We start from the raw sequence: 20,208 nt of genomic DNA on the forward strand, positions 1-20,208 counted from the left end.
TAAGCACGATAGCTACTGCTAAAACAATATTGTTCCTTGGTAGCTAGCTTGAACTGTAGCACTACATAAACTGCTACAAACAATTAAAAAAAACAATGGCCATAATGAAGCAATTCAAGCACCCTCTTTAACTCTGTTACAACCAGGTTTTAACATTATCTACTGGCAAGAGTTTCTCACCTCAAGGTGACAAAAAAAAGAAAGCAGTGTTGCTTGTCAGGAAGAAGAGATGCTCAGTCCTGAAAACTTTCCGTTCACAGCACAGATAATGTGAAATTAAATGCAGCATTGTGCTATTTAGCAGCCAAAACCGAGCCACGACAATTCTTTATGCAACAGCAGACATTTTTCAAAAACAGGGGCATAACTGTGTGCCGTGAAAGGTGCTCTGTTTGTGCAAAGTATAGATACACATAATGAAACCACTGCTGGTATGCAACTCCTCACCAAGTTCTTCGACCATCACCATGAGCCACTTATAACTGCCTTAAACTATGCAACAGCACGTTCCATGTAAAGCAAATAAAAAAAAAGAAGCACCACATTTACAGCTCCATCACAATGCAAGGAGCTCAGTATAAAACTAAACAAGCTAATCTGACCTCAAGCGAAAATGCTAAGATTATATCACAGAAGGCCAGGCTGTGGAGTTCCCCATTCTCCAACCAATGAGCGGACCATGGTCACAACTGTGTAGAGATACTTCGCAATTCGCTGTACCTCTGCATGTGCGAGGTATTCGGAGCTGACCACTGCATCCAAAGCACAGGAACTGAACTGGGACTTCCAAGTGTGGTCTGAATGACCAACCAACGTAATATCACTTGAGCAACCTGTAACAGTAGACACAAAAAGCAACAAGCTGTTGTGGCTGCTAGTGAAGCCAGTGCTCCCTGCGCCATATCATGACGACAACAGTGGCTTTGCCACACTGCTGCTTCTTCCCGTGAGTGCAAACAACTGCCAATGCCATCCTGAGGTGGATCTGGAAGAAACCGGTAAGCACACTCTCCCCACCTCCCTCTGCTTCATGCTACAAAAAAAATGCGCCCATGAAGTATAAAAAAAAAAATCAGCTAGAGCCGTAAAAAGAGGGAAGCAAAACCGAGGACTTGGGAGAGGGAGAGAAGCACTCACTGATCTGTGGCTCATGCAGCCCCTCCCGAAGCATGCGGCGCTGCTCTTCCAGCAACTGGCGCTGCTCCCCGAGAGACTCCCGAGCGTCCTCGAGGCGTTGGGCACGGGCACGTGCGCTCCGCACCTCCCGCTGCAGCTCTGTCCGCTGCTCTTCCAGCTGGGAGAGGGTGTCCTCCAGCCGTTGCTTCTCCAGCTCCAAGGCACGCACTCGCTCTGAGGAACAAAGAAGGGGCAAAGCGCAAGTGGAAAATGGGCATACCACAGCATCCCGCGCATCGGCTGCCCTCTACAGCTGAGCACAACTGGCCTAGGTACAGAAAAACCGCAATGGAACATTGTTGGCACCGAATTCAGCATGCAGCTTGAACCTGAAGAGTTTGGCGTCGACAGCTGTTCGCAAATTGCAGCACCTCTGTTAGGAATGCCTTTTGTAGGATCACTCCCCTTAAGCTATCCCATCAATTCGGTTTCAAATGAAAGTAAGCTAGTTAATAATAAAGGCACTTTCGAGAACATGATGGGCCAAACAGATAAGCAAATGTATACAGCGTTTTTTCTGTAGTGGGGTGACATCACTTGACTAGTTACCATGGACCCCAACCTCTAACCTTAATCCTTAACATCCCAACAAAAACAGTGCTCCTCGAAAATGGTACAAAATGGTCATTTAGTGCCAGTGTTGTCATCTCTCTGCATATATAAAAAAAAAAAATGCTTTGGATGAACCGGACACTGAGTGCCAGAAAACACATGACAAGCTGGACTTGTCATGAGCCAGAAATGACAGTCAGCCTATGATGAGCCTCGCTCGTCCAAGTCTGCTTGGGAGGGGGGTTGACAACCAATTTTAGAAAGCGGCAGAAGCTGCTTTACTTGTTTTCACAGCAGTTTTCTTGCTTGTGTCCATCCATATTATTACTCCTCTTGCAGCTACTTTCCGTTGGCTCACTTCTTCTTGGCTCTTTTCAAAGCCTGAAGTGTCCCGGACCTTTATAACCTCTACTCAGGGCTAGGAATCTTGCAATGAATCAGGCTGTGTTCTATCATATGTAAAAAGCATCACCTAGTGGTTTTGAGAAAAGGCAAAAATAAAGAAGGAATGAAGTAAAGGCCCTCTGTCGTAGTGTGTGACCAAATTGGACAAGTGACAGGCTGATGCCAAAACTTTAACTGACAGCATGTTCTGCAGTTCCTCTCTGATAAAGACTCCGGAAAGCTTTTAGCGCATTTTTTCCGTCACTTGGTCCGCATAATTTTTTGACATACACAGTTGCTGTATAATGAAGCCATGCACAACATACAACTTGTGGATGGAGAGGTACGATTTGCTGCTTAAGAGGAAGAACTAAAGCTTCAGACCTACACAGGTTCACTAGTCAACTTTTTTTTGTAGTCTGGCTGTCAGGGGCACAGTCTGATACTCGCATGCGGCGTAGAGGAGCGGCGCAACATATGGCGCTCCTATGGCTCAGCTGGCAACCATGGAGGCCGCGCCGTGACTTTGCCTTCCTTCTCAGGCTTCCACTTTACCCTCCTCCTCTGCTTCCTCCTCGTGCTCCCTTCGCTATTCACTGTCTTTCCTTCTCCACTGTGCTCCGTGTTCATTCTCTTCTGATCCTTTGATGCACTCCTTTGCTCGGTTAAGCTGAGGCCGAGGCACATCGCTCAACGCATGAACGGCCACTTAAGAGCTATGCTTTAGAATACAAAGCTCACATGCAGTGCAACAAATTTTGCATTGTCAGCATTCCGAATCTCTTAACAATGAGAGGAGATGTCGTCCCAACTCTCCTGAAGCTTCAAATCTCCAGAGGTGTTAGGCGGCCCCAAAGGAGTGTGTAGAAGCAAACCCCTTGACCTGTACAATGCATACTTTTGACAAAGGCTCTGCATGCATGAAAGCTGACAAGGCTGAAAAGGGGGCGACGGATGCAAGTTTTGGCCACTCCGACGGAGATGCCCACCCTGTGCGTGGAGCAGGTCCAGGGACAGCTGGTTGTGCAACTGGCTCTCCTGGCGCAGCTCAAGGCAGAGGTCTCGATTGCGCTGCACCAGACCCCGGAAGTCCTCTCCCCGATGCTCAGACACCTCTGCAAGCAGCCGCAGCACCCTGTCCACAGCCGTACGCAGCCGACGGCTTGCCCCTGTGGTGGCATATACCATGAGGTCACAACCATGCAGGACAACTGGTAGTGGTAATGGTAGTTTAAAAGATTGTATGAGTGTGTGCGTGCACAAGCACTGTGCTTGTGCTTTAAATGATATCACTGACTAAGCCTGCCCAATCTAAAAACAATTGAAGGGTCACCTTATACCATCATTGCAAATTAAATGTTTTTATAAGTTCTTTTAATTTATATATTTAACTCCCAACACGCAACTGATTTTTCCATTTAAACGCTCTTTAAATCTGGAACTGCATCTACGACTAATTAATAACGAATGCTTAGGGAACATGCCACAGCACAAGGTAGGCAAGCATTAAGTATGAAATGGCTTTTGAACAGCATAGACAGTGCACCCGGCATCGGCTCACCGAGGACCACGTCTTCGCCCTCCATCTCGGTCGTGTCCTGCATGCCAATGGCAGAGGCAAACATGTCCCAGGTGCGTGGCGTCAAGTCAGGTCCATCCTCGCACAGCTCCGAGAGAAAGCCTTCCCCAAAGTCTTCCTTGGAGCCTTGCGTCTGGCAGCTCATGCCTAAAGGGCCCCACAAAGCAAGGCCTTGAAAACGCATGCCCAAAATGGCTGCTATTGGAGCTTATTGGTATAACGCCCTTCAGAAAGTGTGTGTAATGTGTTAAAAATGAATGCACGAAGCGAAAAAAAAAAACAAAAACACACACACATTCTTATACTTCAAACTTAAATGGTCCTGTACAGTAAAAAACACAAATGCCTTCTATGCGTTAGATGACACAAACACAAACACAGAGGGAAAAAAAAAATCAAGAAGGAGCCTCTTTGACGAACGGCAACCGTTATGCCAAGACTGCATGCTTTCTAAAATGCGTTGCAAATGGGCAATAGAATAAGCAGAGTCATGACAGAATAAAATTAGGTGCCCCCGGTGTTTGTTACAGGTTATTACTACTGCTCATCAGTCAGTTTATAGTGAGACCACAGTATAGGATATATACAGCCTGTGAGAGATGCTCCTTGAGCTGACATCCAATAAAACCTAGTTCCCATAAGTGCCTACAAATGAGCCAAATCATCACAGTGACACCTTTCCTCTATGCCTGCTGTGACATGCCTGGCAGAGAACCCATTTCCACAAAACACACACTTGAAGCTTGTCCAGCATCACAGCAGCGAAAAGTAAGGAGAAAACAAGAATTTTCCAACGTTTTTACAACTCCACCATGGACTTACTATGCATTCAAATGGAAAGATCACAAACCTGGCTCAGCTACAGAGATGATTATAACATTAAGCTTTCTCCTGCACTTAATTCTTTTCTAAAACAGCTAAAATTTCTCTCGTGGTGTAAACCTAGTTCAATTTGCAGTGTTACTGTTTTGTTGTGTGCAGTTTAGAAACCCGACATGAATATCTATTATACACTTATCATCAATCTCCACTGCCTATTGTTACATAGTTCTCATTAATAAAATTTCTGTTCACAGAGGTTGAAAATTTTATCCACTTTCTGCCATTGTGCTCTGGTATCATGGAACTGTGTGATGAACAAGCTTAAAACTCTGAAACATTATCCTGCAGTACTGAAAGGTTTTGCATGCACAAAAGGGCTTCAGTTATGCTCACACTATGTATGCAGTACAAATACAAGTTTCATTAAAAGCTGCTTCCTTCTGTGAGCTTCTCTCCCCACAAGCATACACAAGAAAAAGAAATAGAAAAACAAGTGAGCAAAAAGCAGTGGGCAGAGGTATGCTGACCCCCAAGGCTAGAGTAGTCTTCGTCAGCAGCTGTGTTGGATGCTGGGGAGTCGACGCGCGAGAGCCCCAGCTGGCCCAGTGCATCCTGGATCTCTTGCTCCGTGTCCACATAAGTCTTCACCAGGTCAGAGAGCACGTTCAACAGGCGCGTGTTGGTCTGTGCTGTGTGCCTACAGCAGAGATTGGGGGGAGGGGAGGAGGAAGACGAAGCAAGAGAAGTGTGGCACAGGCGGTGGTGTGCCAGCTTGGAACCAAGGCAAACCATGCACCCCGCATGCACATGTGACACCAGTGGGTGGGGCACATCAGCAATAAGGTCACAGCTTAGGCTTACACCCTTGATGCAGAAAGCACATTAAAGCTGCACTAAAGAGGGCTTTAGACACACCTAGGATAACACCAGAGAGCAAGATAAACTTATCTTGGTGACTTCAACAGTTCTACACCCATTTTCGCATCCTACAAGCCTCTACTACAAGAAGAATGTAAGCTGAAGTTGTGAGCTTAATGACTGACAAATATGCAGAGAGACAATTTTTGGTCTTTATTAGATAAAATGAAAATGAGCAACAATAATGAAAAACATCGTCAGCTGGTCCAACAAGAAAAAGGCATTGCTGACTGTAAAGCAAGAATGGAAGCAGTGAAGTGTTGTCATCTTGCAGATGATGGCTGTGCAAAAAAGCACTGATATGCACTAAGTGCAATCACTTTTTTTACAGCTGCTGAGAAAGAAATGAAAACTGATGTCAAGTAAAGCATTAAAAAGGAGCCAGAAAAGGATATTCACTGCTACCAAAAGGAAGCCACAAAATATTCCGAGGGTCACTGTGATTAACACTTTTGTCAGCCTCACCGGCTGCAAGCCTGCAACACTCACCCTTCCGGTTTCAAGCTTTCCAGTTGACACAACAAGAGGTAACCTCAGCCATCACTGCTTCATTCATACCAATTACTACACACACCTAAATTTTTTAAAATTGCCCCCGACTCATGCCCCAACTCAGGACATGCGCAAGAACTCGAATGTAGTGTCACCACACCTTTTGGCATCCCTGCTTTGAGTGTCTGACTAAATACACTGAAGCAACAATAAAGCAACCCGGTTGACTGCAACAGCAACAAAAATGAAAAGGAAAAAAAGACAGGATGAAATTTTTTTAAAGTCTCTGCAGCTGCTCTCATAACACCCCAAATCACATGGCCATGACAACGTTTTACCATCTACAAATCCTTTAAAGTGAATCACTCTCTAAGTGATGTCACTAATGCTAAAGTGATGAGATGCGAAGCTTTGGAATATAAAAAATAACATGCCTCGAAAACAAATTTTTAAAAGCTAAACACATAAAAATGTGTTAAAGAAGGAAACAGTAGCTGATTGAATGACATTTTTTTTTTTCATTCTCCTCATACTTTCCTGTTTCAGGACACCAATGCAACCACAAGACGGTAAACAAAAATATCAAAATCAAATCGCCTTTCATAAGTACTACTCACATTACTCTGGCAATGTTGTCCCTAACCTGAAAACCACAGCCAGTTTGATGTAGTCTAGCAAGTCAAAGTTTACTGGTACAACAAGCTAAGTGCAAGAAAGCCATCTGTGCCCTTAAGTGCTGGACTAAGCACTAAGAATGTGCTGGGGTTGCGATAGAGCTTGCACAGCACGTGAGACGTCTATTTTTCTGGGTGCAACCACTGCAGTCATCCTTTATGCATCTCAGGAGAGCTAGCCAGGTCTAGTGATTCTCCAGACTTCACACAGAGACGCACAGTCACGCGCACTTACCAATTCCATGACTGTGACAAGCGAGCATTGGATAAACCCCATCAACCCAATCATCCATACTCAAGGCACTAAATGCAAGAAAAATTTCAAGCAAAACAGCAGTCAACAAACAATGCTGGTTTTAGTGAATGGAACCGAGATATAGGCATGTTTTGGGCAGCAACTCTAAAATGTTATTTCATGTTCAGCGTTCACTTGCAGATACTGTGCCCTTCTACAAAGATAAAATTTTACAGCCTCTTTCACATAACAGCACATTGCCCACGGCACCTGTAATATCTCAACCCCAGATCTGGAAGGCTGTACCTCGGTCCCGCAAAAGCACTTGTCCCCTTCTCTTCAAATGGAGAGTAAAAATGAGTGAGCGAATGCAAGAACGAATCAAGTGATCCAGGCCTCACGATTGGCACTCTCGTAGGGGGAGGCTGATGTGGTAAGGCCCTCCACGTCACGTCTTTGAAGAGGTTTATAGGTGACAGGTAAACAAGTGCCGTAGCCAAATGTGCTTCTGTTGTGCAAAGGAGACTAAGAATGGTGTTCATCTCTGAGCAACATTTCAGCGCTAGCATAAAATTTACTTTTTTTTATAGTAGTTGTTGCTTGTGTGCCGACTGCAGGGAATACCACTCACTATATATATATAGCAATCTACCTCGACCGATTTTGTGCTAGCTATGCAAAGAATATCACGTTTTGAATGACCTGACAATGACAAAGATTCATTTTCACCAAGCTAAATGTATCTCACAAACAATTCCTACGCAAAGAGCTTTACCCACATCTCGAAAACTAACAAATAGGCTGCATTTTCATAGTTGCAAGGGGGACCAATTAGTAGGATCAGAAAGGAACAAAAAGAAGAAATCAGAGAGGAGTATATATCAAGGGAAGCTTAATATAAAGTAAGCAAAGCCAACCACATTTTCTCTCCAAGCAGAATGATCAGGTAAGCACAGACAAGAGTGTTGGGAGACAATTCCATAGTAAAAGCACACAAGGTCCTGCAGAAGTACCGTGCTGTGAAAAAAGCCAGTGGCTATACATGCAAAGATATCACACTGCCAAGGGGCAATAAGTTCGCTATAAAGGCTACCTTGAAGCTCGCTTTTGTTAGATGAACCTTGATAGAATGGGTAGGTATTAATAAACACCAAGAGATAGGTGAAGATACAGCTCTCAAGAAGCTTTTTCTGAATAGCAGCCAGAAAGAAATTTTTAATGCACGAATACCCCACAATGATCGCAATAACTTAAGGCGGTCATCAAGAGGGGCTCTCCAGCAGTAAAAAAGTGTGCATTTGCAGATGTTTGTGGAAGGAAGGCAAAACAAAGTTCCAACTGCTTTTCACCCCTCTGTGTGTTCAATCACATGCTTAGGTGAATGCAGGCACGTAGCCCTTTTCCCAACAACTTTTAAAAATTATTTTTTCATATCTTCCCCATAACATTTAATGGAATGAAAATGCAGCTGGTAGAGACGGCTGCACAGTTTGTACTCTTGCGACAACAAGTAGCTGTAAGAAAGTCAATTCAGCCAGCCAACTGAAACAATGTCACAGAATTCCAGGAAAAAAAACAACAAAAAACTAAAAAACACTACCAGCTGCAACCCTTCATATTTCCTCCCCTTTGCAGTAAGTTTTGTTTAACTGGCTTTCTAAAAATTCCATAACAAAACAGGCTGCAAAATGCAATCTTTCAGAGAAACTGGGGCACGGTAGGACAGAGGTCTATATAAAGCAAGTTATGAAGTCATTACAACAAAGATACACGCTCTTATATATGGGAACATTCACCAGCCCTGGATTGGAAAAAATTACTCCCTTCATAAAACAGTTCAGCATCATAAACCAGACCTCTGCAGCACTGGTGTGCAACCCCGAGGACAGAAACCGATACAGTCACGCATAAGGGAGGGGCCAGGCCAAAGCACAAGGGTTGCTTTTCCACTCAAGCTGCTCAAAAAAAGAAAAGATGAAGTGTGAACCAATGCATGAGCAAACTTGAAGAAGGAGCCACAGAGCAGCACAAAAGCAATGCAGAAGGAGTGGACAAGAGAAGCTGTTCTCGGTGACCCACAGGCTCAATGTGCTTGCCATCCCCCGCTGCAGAGACAGTGCTGTGCTCATCACTTCTTTGCTCCTCCCAAGCCCCAACCACAGGGCGTGAGGCACAAGGTCTGTGCGCTCTCATTCCCAGTGCAACATTTGAGCAGACGACTGTATGTTCTGTCCTCACTGCAATTTTGCACACATGCCTCTTCCAGTGACTGGTGCAGTTGAATGTATAGCAGGTTAAAAAAAAATGAGAAGGTATAAAAAAAAAAACTGACTGCCAGTTACCATGCCTATGTACCGACACGAGACTCAGACACATTTGCAGTGGTAAATGCGCCATTCACGGTGCCACAAAGTGGCGCCCCCTACATGCAAGGTGGTGAGCAGCACAAACACTAATTTGTGCCATTGCATATAGAGGGCGCCACTTTCCTTTTGCATGTCGTCGTTTTTTGTATGTATGTGTGTTACACAAGGACACCGCAGAACCAGGAAACGTGCCTTAGAGCAACCACTGTTGCTGTAAAACTAAAAATGTTTTGACCTTTGAGATAACTGCTATGCAGACACAAAAGCAGGTTCATTGCATGTTGTCTACCTGCACCAAAAAATGGGTTTCCTCACACATCTGGCATGGTGTGGAAGGTGAGAAAACTGGCAGCAACTGCAGTGGCTCTAGATATGAAACCATTGAGATATACGCACCCACTGATGCTACTGTCAAATGCCATCGTCAGTTTGAACTGAATACAGATGAACTACGCGCCACCTTAATGCCACGAAGAAAGGTGGTCGATTGGGCAGCTGCTATGCCCGCTGCAACCAGTGCACATTACATACAGTGATCTGCTCACTCGCACAAGCAGGATTGTAGGGACACGACCTTCTGTCTCGCGCTGTGTGTAATATGTATCATCCGAGATGTACTGACGAAATGCAATTGCAGAAATAAATGTGATAATGCTCGCAATGACAAACCAAACTAGGCGACTAAGAATGCATGTTAGTAAAGGACGCCTAATTAAGACGAAAGAGGAATGAGCCATAGGAAGGGCATATATAATTCTTTCATCAAAGTAAAAAAAAGGACAAAAATGCAACCTACTGCTATGGCATTACTAATAATAGGATGGTCCCGCAGATTAAAAGCGTAAATAATATTGGTATATAGAGCTTGAAAGTTGTAAAATATGTATAATACCATAATCACAGCTGTACTAACACCCCTGTCACATCCATTGCCATGTCCTTGCCTTGCATCTCAAGGCAAACCATGATAGCATAGTGCTCAAAGGCCTCATTCAAGGCTTCAGGATTCTGATTATACCATAGAAAATATACACGCATATTTGTGCACCTACTTCAAAAGGTAACAGCATTCTAAATGCTTCACCTATGTTATTTATAAACTAAGCGTATATCTGTGGCTCAACATGCATGTTAACAGAGCAAACAAAACCAAGAATGCCAAAACTATGCAGTTCACCGAAAGCAGTGCGGATGCAAAGACCACAACTTGTAAGGTCAAAAGAGGAAGGCGTAAGACGCATGCACACATTCAGCCCCTAAATCAGGCATAAAGGGCAGAGGTAGGAGCAGAGGCAAGAAAAGAAAGTAAAGAGTCCCACAAAGCAACCACCAGAAATAGCACACACAGGTTGAAAACATAACTAGGCATATAAAAAGCAGTGATGACTGAGCTCAAGACAATGATCCTCTAGGCTGCTTCCTGCAATCTAGCAATTTCCACAGCAATGGTCTAGCGTGGACAGCCACTAATGCTGCGCTTAACAGTGTCTACTCCAGTGCACCTCTGATGACGACAACCAGCAAACTTGAGCAACTTGCACACGAAGGTTTACACCTTGCACGAACTTTGCAATCAGCATGACGGACAATTCATAGTCAACAACAACAACGTCTTGCCAAGAGCTGTAAAACGGAGGTCTCTAGACTTTTGCTTGGTGTAATAAATAAAAAAACAGATAAAAACTTACTGAGTAATGCCTATGACTGTGCTAAAGCAACCATGAAACACATATTGTCCCTTGAGAATTGCATCATTGAGCAGTGGCCAGAGAACTAGTGGCAATCAACTATATGTACAAAACACGGGAGGCAAAATGAGTACCACCACTGCCGACTGCACTCACTCGCTATGCCAATTGTATATTGTAACCTGGTTATTCTTACGAGAGCTCCCATGGAAGCATGTGCACCCTTATCAAGGTTTCAGACAACGGCGAATTTTTCCACTCCGACCAAAATCCCCACAGTTAGCTGTTGCCAGTAAGAACCAACTCCGCAGTCAATTTCAGCAGTCTTAGGGGCTGAAAAAAGGCTGAGCAAAGGACGTGAATACCATGCAGCATTGCACAAGGCACTAGGACATGATCAAAAGTGCACTGGAGCAAGGAAGAGCGCAATTAAAGCTGCAATGCCGATTCCTCCTCATTTCGTCACCTGCATCCAATAATGCACCGACACGGGCTTTGCAATATCTGGCCTAGTCATTGGGATGGCTGGGGGAAGGGGGGAGCAAAGACAGGAGGAAGCAGCGTAGGTGCAAAAAAACCCCACAAAGAGAATAAAAAAAAGAAAACAGCACAATCCAGCGCCACCCGTCCCCGATAGATTTTAATTTCAGAGCAATGCACTTACAGCTGCCAAGACTGAATCTCATTGGCTGTCAGCCCTGAGCCTGCGAGCCACTCCCTAGAACAGAAGACACCACCACTGCATGTGTAGAGCGGGCTGGCCCTCTCTTCCGAAAACGGCCGACAAGGGCTTTGCGGGAGGTCGGAGGTGGTCGCGCAGGGAAAAGGAGGGCACGGGGAAAGTGGTGCAGGGAAGAGGGGAAAAAAAAGGTATAAAGGTGGGGGGGAAAATAATCAGGGAGGTGGGGAATGAACGCAAACAAAAACGACACACTCAACGAAAAAAGGGAAGGTGAAGGGGTCGACAAAGGTGTGGGTGGTGAGGAGTGCAGGCTGAGGAAAACAGTGAAAAAAAATACTACACAGCAGGGATGAAAAAGGAACACAGGATCAGACCAGAGAGCTCTGAGAACATAAATGGAAAAAAAAAAAAAACGAGTCAAGTAAAAAACACAAGCAGTGTCAAACAAAAGTCATACCGATACCCACTTTATTAGCAAAGTTAAGCAAGCTAAATATAATGACAAAGTTAAGCAAGCTACATATAAAGAATCTCTTATTCTATGTGTTTAGGCTGCCAGGAAGATATCGTGAACTTTGTGAGGATATATATATCAGTACGGTATAAAAACAGACTCGGAAGCAGTGTGCCCCGACCTGCAAGCCTTTCAAGCGTTAACTGACTAGTTACAAAAACATACATGCATATGTTTTCAGCTTCAGTAGAAGACTTGCAGAATGACCTGCACCCCATCCTATGATTTTGCAAGCAAACATTATGGCCTTCAAAAAGTTATACATAACAGAGTGCTCTTTATACTATATTTCTGCCCGTTGTCTGTAGTTCACCTAGTCCTAATGTAATCTTTTCTTCTTCATCCACAGCCCGGCGTGCTAAATAAAATAGAGTGACATTCAACGTATGTCTCAATAAACAATGACTGACTACAATATGGTATGCTGTTCCTATGAAACTGTTCTTAACATGCTTGCTCAGCCTTAATTTCATTAAGACATGCAATCCACTGCAACAGCAACAACCAGTATGCATAGGCATGACAGCTTTCTCAGAACATTCATTTTCAAATCTTGTAAAGTGGCCCGAGTTGTTTTTTTAAGCAAGTACTCTACAAAGCTCTTTTATAGCCTAACCTGAAAGGTCTATAGTCGACTCAGCCTCTGTCTAGCAGTGTTCCATCAGTTATTCATGTAGGCCTATGATCTCGTATAAGTCAAGTACTATGTGTTAATGAAGTCTACACCTGCATATACTATTTATGTACCAAACTTCACGTTTCAGGCACTAGTGCTAGGCACACGCATCTCTCTGCCATCTCTGAAATCTGTTCATAATACCATAGCGCTGCCGAGAATAAATGAATTGCAGACAGTTGCTTTTCATCTCAGATGAAACTCTCAAACGAAAGGCGTGTCCTCTCCTGTGTGTAAGCAACTGACTTTCCATATTATACCTTACAATGGACCTTGCCTTTTTAAGAAACCTTGGTACTGCACTTCTTAATGTACAGCCTTTGTCAAAAGTTTGGAGCCCAGGGGGTTTGCTTCTGAAGCGCACTGTCTGGTTCGTAATGCATCACCAGTGCTCCAAATTTGATGAAGGTAAGAAGATTTCTGGTCTTGCCTCCTCCAATAGGTAGGACTACCACGAATGTTACAGGAGTCCCACTGCAAGGCTTAGAAGCAAACCCTCTGGGCTCTAAACTTTTGACAAAGACTGTACAGGGATGTGCATCTTCCTCGAACAACACCTAAAAAATACTTCCCCGAGACGCCTTTCCTGCTTAGTGCCAAGTCTTGTATAGAGATTCCATTTTTTAGTCTACTCCGTTCGCCACTGTTTACCAAAGTGCATCAGTTGCAAGTGCATCTGTTGCAAATACTTTGCCATCCTGTCTGCTGTCACCATTTACTGGGCAGAGACGGAACTAGCCACTCTGTGCTTGCTCTCTGCAGTACCTGCTTTGTCTCTTCCCAATAGCAGCATTTTCCCATGCAACTCACTGAGTTCATGATTTAATTCCAAGGCCCACAGACAAGAGCTAGCTTCCAGTTCTGCCAGATGAATCAGGGCAGTAAAAATAAACAACATATTAGCTTACGAACCAGACTGAAAAATGCAGTCTAGCATTAATCCAGCATAGAGAGAGCAAATTTTTATGGGCACAATTACATTAAAATAGTCGAAGTAAAGTTGCAGGACCTTGCCAAGAAAGCAGCATTGTGTTCTCTTTCCTGTTCAAGTCCTTATAATGTTTGTTTTTGTAGCTAACTCAAAAAAAAGAAGGCAACCGAGTATGCCAGGCCATAAATAAGAGAGCGGGCCATTCTCATGAGGCAATTGCACCTAAAGCAGAGTGGCACGTGTACAGAACATAAGGGGAGAGAAGCTATAAGCTGTGCACAAGCATAAGAGAACTGTACTCACATTTTCAGTAGCAGGGCCTTACTGTGTGAATGAACACAACAGGTAAAAAGGCATGTTACCTTCCTATATAAGGCACTGTTCGGTGCAATGGCAATGTGTGCAGGGCTTCAGATTCATGCCACAGGGGTGCAGGGTGTGAAAGCTGAAGTAGACTGAGGCACAACAAATCTGCTTTGCTACCACTGAGTGAGTGACTAGGCAATGCATATATGCACTGCACTCGTTTTCCTCATAAAAAGTGCACTTCATTTTTTTCACATAGTGCTTTTCTGTTACAACATGCCGAGCATATTCTATGAGACCTATATTCTTTCTCCCTTAACTGATAATAAAGGATGTGCATTGTCTGTGCCTAGTTACTCACAAATGACTCATAATATTACGTTTTGCTTCCATCTTTTAAATCCTGCTCCTAAAATGCATTCCTCCTATCCTGGAAGCACTGAAAAATCAGTCATATCAAAGAGAGGGAGAGAGAGAGAAAACAAATTCAACTCAATTTATATGTTGTGAGCCATTTCCCTGAAATGAACTGTCTGCCCCTAGCACAGACAAGGCACTAAATGTGTCACTCAAAATCTGATAAAGCATTTACATTATCAATGAACCAGATTGTAGAGAACGATTTTCTGACCCCAACTTTTCTTGTAAATGCTCGTAAACTACCTGCACTAGTTTCATCCCTCGTCAACCGACCAAAAACTACCACGAGAGATTTACTAATGGAGTGCTTTCAATCTTCAATCTTTCCAAATCCTCTTGACGAGAGCTGATTTGCTTAACTAGAATGCAAATAACAGACACCCTCAGCTACTTGAAAACCTGATCACAATTCAGCCAGCTTTGAGTTATGCTCGTATCGAAATTTCAAACGTGAAGCTCACCTCTATCTAGAGCCCACTACAAATACAAGTACCTGGTGTTTCTTCTAAGCAAAGTGTTATGATCCTCAAGTTCTGAAGCCTTTGTAAGCAACCTTAAATTTTACAAACAGGTCAAGCTACTGTTAGGGAATCAGCTTAGCAACAAAACGAACAACAAGAAAACCTTAACCCATGTCTAAACCAGGACAGAAAAAACAACAACAAAAAACAGAAGACCGGAAGTGTGGATGGTTTATCCACAACCCAACTGGTGAGTGGCAGAACCACGGTTAGTCAGAAAACTGAATGATCAAATAAAACAGACGGTGGAGAGGAGGAAGAGGAAGAAGGGAAGGGCCACATGCACAGACGCTGGGTGCAGGGGAATACCTTGGTGAGCGTGAAGTGGCTCTGATCTCCTTTGAGGCGAGTTCCTCGTGCGCTTTCCGAAGCTGCTCTTGCATGTCCTCTTTTTCAGCTTGGAGCTGGGGGCAAGTACAAAACCTCTGCATCAAAGTTCATCACCTTACCCCCCTCCTGGCTGCCATGGGCACAAGCATGAAGCCTATGCGTTAGACAAACAATTAAGCAAAATGAAAAGAGTAGAGCACCCTACATGTAACTTAATGAGATCCCCGATTCCTTAACAGCTCCCCCATTAAATTGATTGCGTCTAGCAGTGTCCTCATGACCATCTGGGCAAAATAAATCATGCTTCTTGATTTTCCATCAAGCCTCAATAACAAGAAACACCGTAAAGATTCTGCAACGCCTTATGAGTGATGCCTTCCCAAATTATTCCTAAATGCGCAACAGGATGGAAAAAATTCAGAGCATTTAGCTTTTTGTTTTCTTCTCTTCCTGAATTCTCTCTCCTACGAAGCATCACCCAGCTTGCTTACTTTTGCACTCAGTTTGCTATAGCTATGCACTTTTTACGACCATGTAACTTGGCTGAGATGTCCATGGCGGTAACGCAGTCCACTCAACGGAGTGTGATAACTTGACGACCTTAATGGGGTGGTCCAGGGCCCTGTAAAGGTTTTACGGGGTACCCACCCACTCAAAACAAAAAGCTATATGCACTCTTTAGAGGCAGCGCTGATGACGTCATGGTTTCTATGGTGACATAGCAGTTTGAAACCCACTGCCACTGCTCAAATCTATGTGTGACTGACAGCAAGAACATTCTATGGCAGCTGGGAGGGATTGCAATTAAGCAGCATGAAAAGCTGACGGTTTCTACAAGGCAAAAAAAGGTTTTGATACAAGCAGGCATGTTCTTAAGTTCCCACTGAAGCTAGACATGATGGGCATCAAAGGAAGGAAGTAACAGAAAGCAGCATTTTATTGTAGCTGTCACTTCACTTTTTCAAATGATCTTTGAGAGGGAAACACTTTTCAGCAACACAGTATGGCTACCAGTTGGTAAAAAAGTTGACTGATCTCTTTTCCCAGGCTCTTTGAAACGAGAATGGGACAAAAATTTTGGCTCTCGCTCTTTCTCTGGAAGATCACCTACGAAAAAGACTTGCTGACCAACATTTTATTGCTTTGTATGGCCTTCCTGCTTAGAGCAATCGCCCGCATTTCAAGAAACAACCTCAAGAATGAGGTTCTGAGGGAACACATGCAGGTTCCGTACCCTGTCCACTGTTGCGCTCAAGCTCCTCAGCTGTTTCACCAGTTCCGACCGCTCATAGATGAGGTCCTCCACAGAAATGTCTGACCACTCCACTGATGCGTCTCTGGCGCTGGTGGGAGACACAGAACACACAAAAAAAAGGTATGCAGAAATGATGACACATGCTTCTGCTGACCAAAAGCTCAAACCCACCACGAACTGGTGTGCTCATGATACCAAATGAGGCATTTATCAATGTTCTATGATATATGTGCTACAGGAACTAGAAAATTATGTGTGTGAGGCCATTTTTGACACATTATTCCCAAGTAACATACTCACCTTACCAAACGAAGTTTGATAACTATGACATGCTTTGCAGGCTCAATATCAGCTTGAAAGAGGCTTGCTGCAGCAGCACTAAAACGATGGCATTATGCGCAGGTGTAGGGAAATAATTTTCACGCTGCTAAGAGGCACCATCTGTTTTTGTTTTTTTTTCTGTTTCTTGAAATCTTGGCAGCTTTGCACATCACATTTATACTGGGAAAGGAGCTTCCCAAGGTTTCAACAGCAGCAAAAGATCAGTGGGAAGCATATTTCCAGAAGCCCTTAAAAGGACTAGCATACACAAAAATAACACTACTGATACACGAAGTATGCTTCCGACAGAATCCCCCGGCAATATACAGCAGACACTTTCTGGCAGTTAAAGCCATGACATGGCACAAAGTTTCAACACAAACAAAATCTGGATTACAGCTAAGTGCTACAAGTGCCACTAAGGTATTAAAGAGAGCAAAAAACCGGATAATTAAGGGATTTAACAATGACGACAACTAGTAAGAGTGCATCTCCGAACAGTCAACTCAGGGCTGTCAGCTTTAAATAACGATTAATGGCATTTATTGGTGCAACAGCATCTGAGACCAAACAGAGCCAGAGGTTGACATTGAAGGATCTCAAGATGAGAGAAGACGTCAGAAAGTGATGGATACTATAAACTACGAACAGTCAGTATTAAAACTTCGGTGCCACTCTTAAAGCACACATGAAACATTTTCTCAATGCTAGAAGGGAACTCAAACCCTGAGAGTGCCCAGGGCGTATGCAAGTTTTCCAACTACTGCAGCGGAATTGCATAACAAAATGAAAGAAGGAATTTACCTGTCTTCTGCAGCAGCGCCCGTTGCTTGCTGCTTCATTTCTGAGCCTTCACAGATCGTTTCTTCTCCATCCTCTTTTTGCTCTGGGTGTTTGCCATCTAAACTGTCTAAGGATGCCGAATTTGCATGGACTGCTGCCTCAGACTGACTGGCCTTTGTGGGAGCAAGTTCTTCCTCCTCAACGGGCTGCCTATTCGCTTGTTGGCGCAACGAGCTGACCTCTGTCTGCAACCTCCCTATCTCTTCTTGCAACTGCTTAACTCTAGCAGCACACTCCACCTTCACAGTCTCCACAATTTCCAAGTAGTGAGCCTCCAGCTTGAGCTTCAGGTCTCTCGTGGCCAACGCCCTCTCCTCCTCCATGCGCTGTTCCAACTGGGCCTTCTCCCTCTCGAGCTCCTCTACAGCGCTCGCGTGCTGTTCCTTCAGCTTCTCTAGTTGCGCGCCATGGTTCTTCCTCAGGGCCTCAAGTGCAAGCTCGTACTGCGCTTTCTGCGAGTTCGCTACCAGGTTGCGCTCCATCTCAAAGCTCCTTCGCAACTTCTGCTGCTGCTCATCGTAGCCAGCCTTAACATCCTGCAGCTCTCGGTGCAGGCTCTCCCTCAGCACGTCGATGTTGGCCCGGTGCTCAGACTTGAGTGCCTCGACCTCGGCGGCGTGCTTAGCCTCCAACCTCCGCTCGACACTCTCCAGCTCTTGGTCATACTCGAGCCGCAGCGAGCCGAGCGAGTCGGCGTACTGCTCCACCTGGTGCTTCAGCAGGAGCAGCTCTTCATCCTTCAGCTTCAGCTCCTCCTGGTACTGCTCCTGGTTTGCAAGCAGTTCTTCGATGTCCTTCTTGTGCTCGGCTTCAGCCTCCTGGAACCTTGCCTCCTCCTCTGCGAGTTCACGCTCATGCTCAGCCTTCGCAGACTCAGCCTCTTGGCGCAAAGTTGCGTTCTCCTCAGCTAGTCGCCGAATCATGGTGCTTGGGTCTGCTGCCCTGTTTGAACCGGCCTCTGCAATGCCCTCTGCGAGTTCTACGATTTCGTCCCTTTCTCGCTTGAGGGAATCGAGTGCGTTACGGAGCGACTCTGCCTTCCGTTGTTCTTCCTCAAGGGCAGAGGAGAGCCTCCGGACCTCGGTGCCGTGTTTGTCGATGAGCGCTGCCATTTCGGCCGAGGCCTTAGCTTCCCTTTCATCGACAGCTTGGCTAAGAGCTTGCTCTTTTTCCCAGAGACTGCGACGCAGAACGTCCAGCTCCTCTGTCAGACGCCGCCGCTCATCAGCCAGCCTTGCTTCCGCTGCCCTCTCCAGCTGCTCCACTTCGGCCCGATGTTTGCTTAGCAATTCCTTGGTGCGAACCACCTGCAGATATGATAATCGCTCCTAGCACACAGATGCTTACAGCTGTGACAGCATGCAAAAAACTACTTAGCTGTATAAAAAACTTTAGATTTCAAACACAGTGGCTAGACCAGTAGAGAACTAGACGAAAGTTGTTTTCAAGTAGGATAATGCGAGCTTTTTTTTCATGCCCTCAGTGTTCAGCTTACTTAATGCATAGCACAATAAGCTCTCTATTTGCAATTATCCTCTCTCTGAAAGGCTATTTTATTCATTGTTTTCATGTAACATATATAGTCGAGCCTGCATATATCGAACCCGGATATTCCACATTAATAGTTATATCGCAAACACAGTTTATCCCCTGGAAAATCCCATGTAAAACTATAGGAAATTCGCGTTCTATATGAAACTCCAAATTCACCGTTCATTCAATATATTCAAGGTGCACTGCACTCTTGCAAGTGGATTTTCTGCTAAAGGTGCTCTTCAATCACTTTTCGTGCATGGATGCTGATTGGCTGTCGGCCTTGGGCACTTCCTGGCAGTGCTAACGCTGTGAAACCGTGTGATGAGCTGAATGTGTGATGTGCTTGAGGGTGGCCTTCAGTCTCTCATACTCATTTTCTGCGCCACATTACTGCCATGCGGTGAAGCCAACCTAACTAAGAAAACCCTAACGACGACTCTGCCTTCTTTGCCGATGGCGTAGAAACCAGCTATAACCTAATTTCAATCAGATTACCCTATTTATAACGTATTGGTAACAGCATTAGACATATTATGCTAGGTAGTGGCTAGTTCTAAAGCACTGTCCACTGCAGGTTCGATGCGAAGCATGCTAGGCCTATAGCGACGACTAGAGAGGGGTGCGCTGCCAGAATGCCAGCGGATGGCCCGTCGCTGCACATGTACAAGTAAACACCTAGCGTGTTCACATATAATTTCTAGGGGAACCTCTGTTAAGACGAACTTCTGATATGACAACAAATTTTCTGGTCACTTCAAGGTCGTCTTAAAGGGAGTCTACTGTACTACTGTTGATAGTACTATAAGCTGCGTTCATGACCGCAACCAGAGGGTGAAAAAAAAAAACTGGTCTGCAATAATGAACATCTCTTACACAAAATACACCAGTAATCTTGACACCTCTTTTAAGTGCTGCAATTAGGCTACGTAACATACATCTTTCAATGCAGGCGCTACGAGACAGTGCTGCTGAGTAAGGGGAGCTAGT

The 20,208-nt window shown here is 44.6% G+C and overlaps 1 protein-coding gene across 11 annotated transcripts in view; it reads right to left on the reverse strand.

Moving 5' to 3' along the window:
• LOC149343186 (uncharacterized) overlaps positions 1-20,208 on the reverse strand; it is a 229,454-nt gene that overhangs the window by 40,102 nt on the left and 169,144 nt on the right. For 6 of the 11 annotated variants that reach the window (XM_089545726.1, XM_089545721.1, XM_089545719.1 and 3 more), the window contains 9 exons: positions 17,647-18,992; positions 16,501-16,609; positions 15,246-15,340; positions 13,993-14,013; positions 11,551-11,676; positions 5,041-5,210; positions 3,674-3,838; positions 3,102-3,281; positions 1,138-1,350 (listed from right to left, as the gene is read on the reverse strand). In XM_089545726.1, the coding sequence (XP_089401852.1) occupies positions 1,138-1,350; positions 3,102-3,281; positions 3,674-3,838; positions 5,041-5,210; positions 11,551-11,676; positions 13,993-14,013; positions 15,246-15,340; positions 16,501-16,609; positions 17,647-18,992 (2,425 nt within the window). The remainder of the gene's footprint in view (positions 1-1,137; positions 1,351-3,101; positions 3,282-3,673; positions 3,839-5,040; positions 5,211-11,550; positions 11,677-13,992; positions 14,014-15,245; positions 15,341-16,500; positions 16,610-17,646; positions 18,993-20,208) is intronic. The other 5 variants (XM_089545720.1, XM_089545722.1, XM_089545718.1 and 2 more) reach the window with 5 other exon arrangements.

The sequence above is a fragment of the Amblyomma mixtum genome, chromosome 5 (assembly GCF_055824585.1).
Source record: "Amblyomma mixtum isolate Tamu chromosome 5, ASM5582458v1, whole genome shotgun sequence".
Taxonomy (NCBI): Eukaryota; Metazoa; Arthropoda; class Arachnida; order Ixodida; family Ixodidae; genus Amblyomma; species Amblyomma mixtum.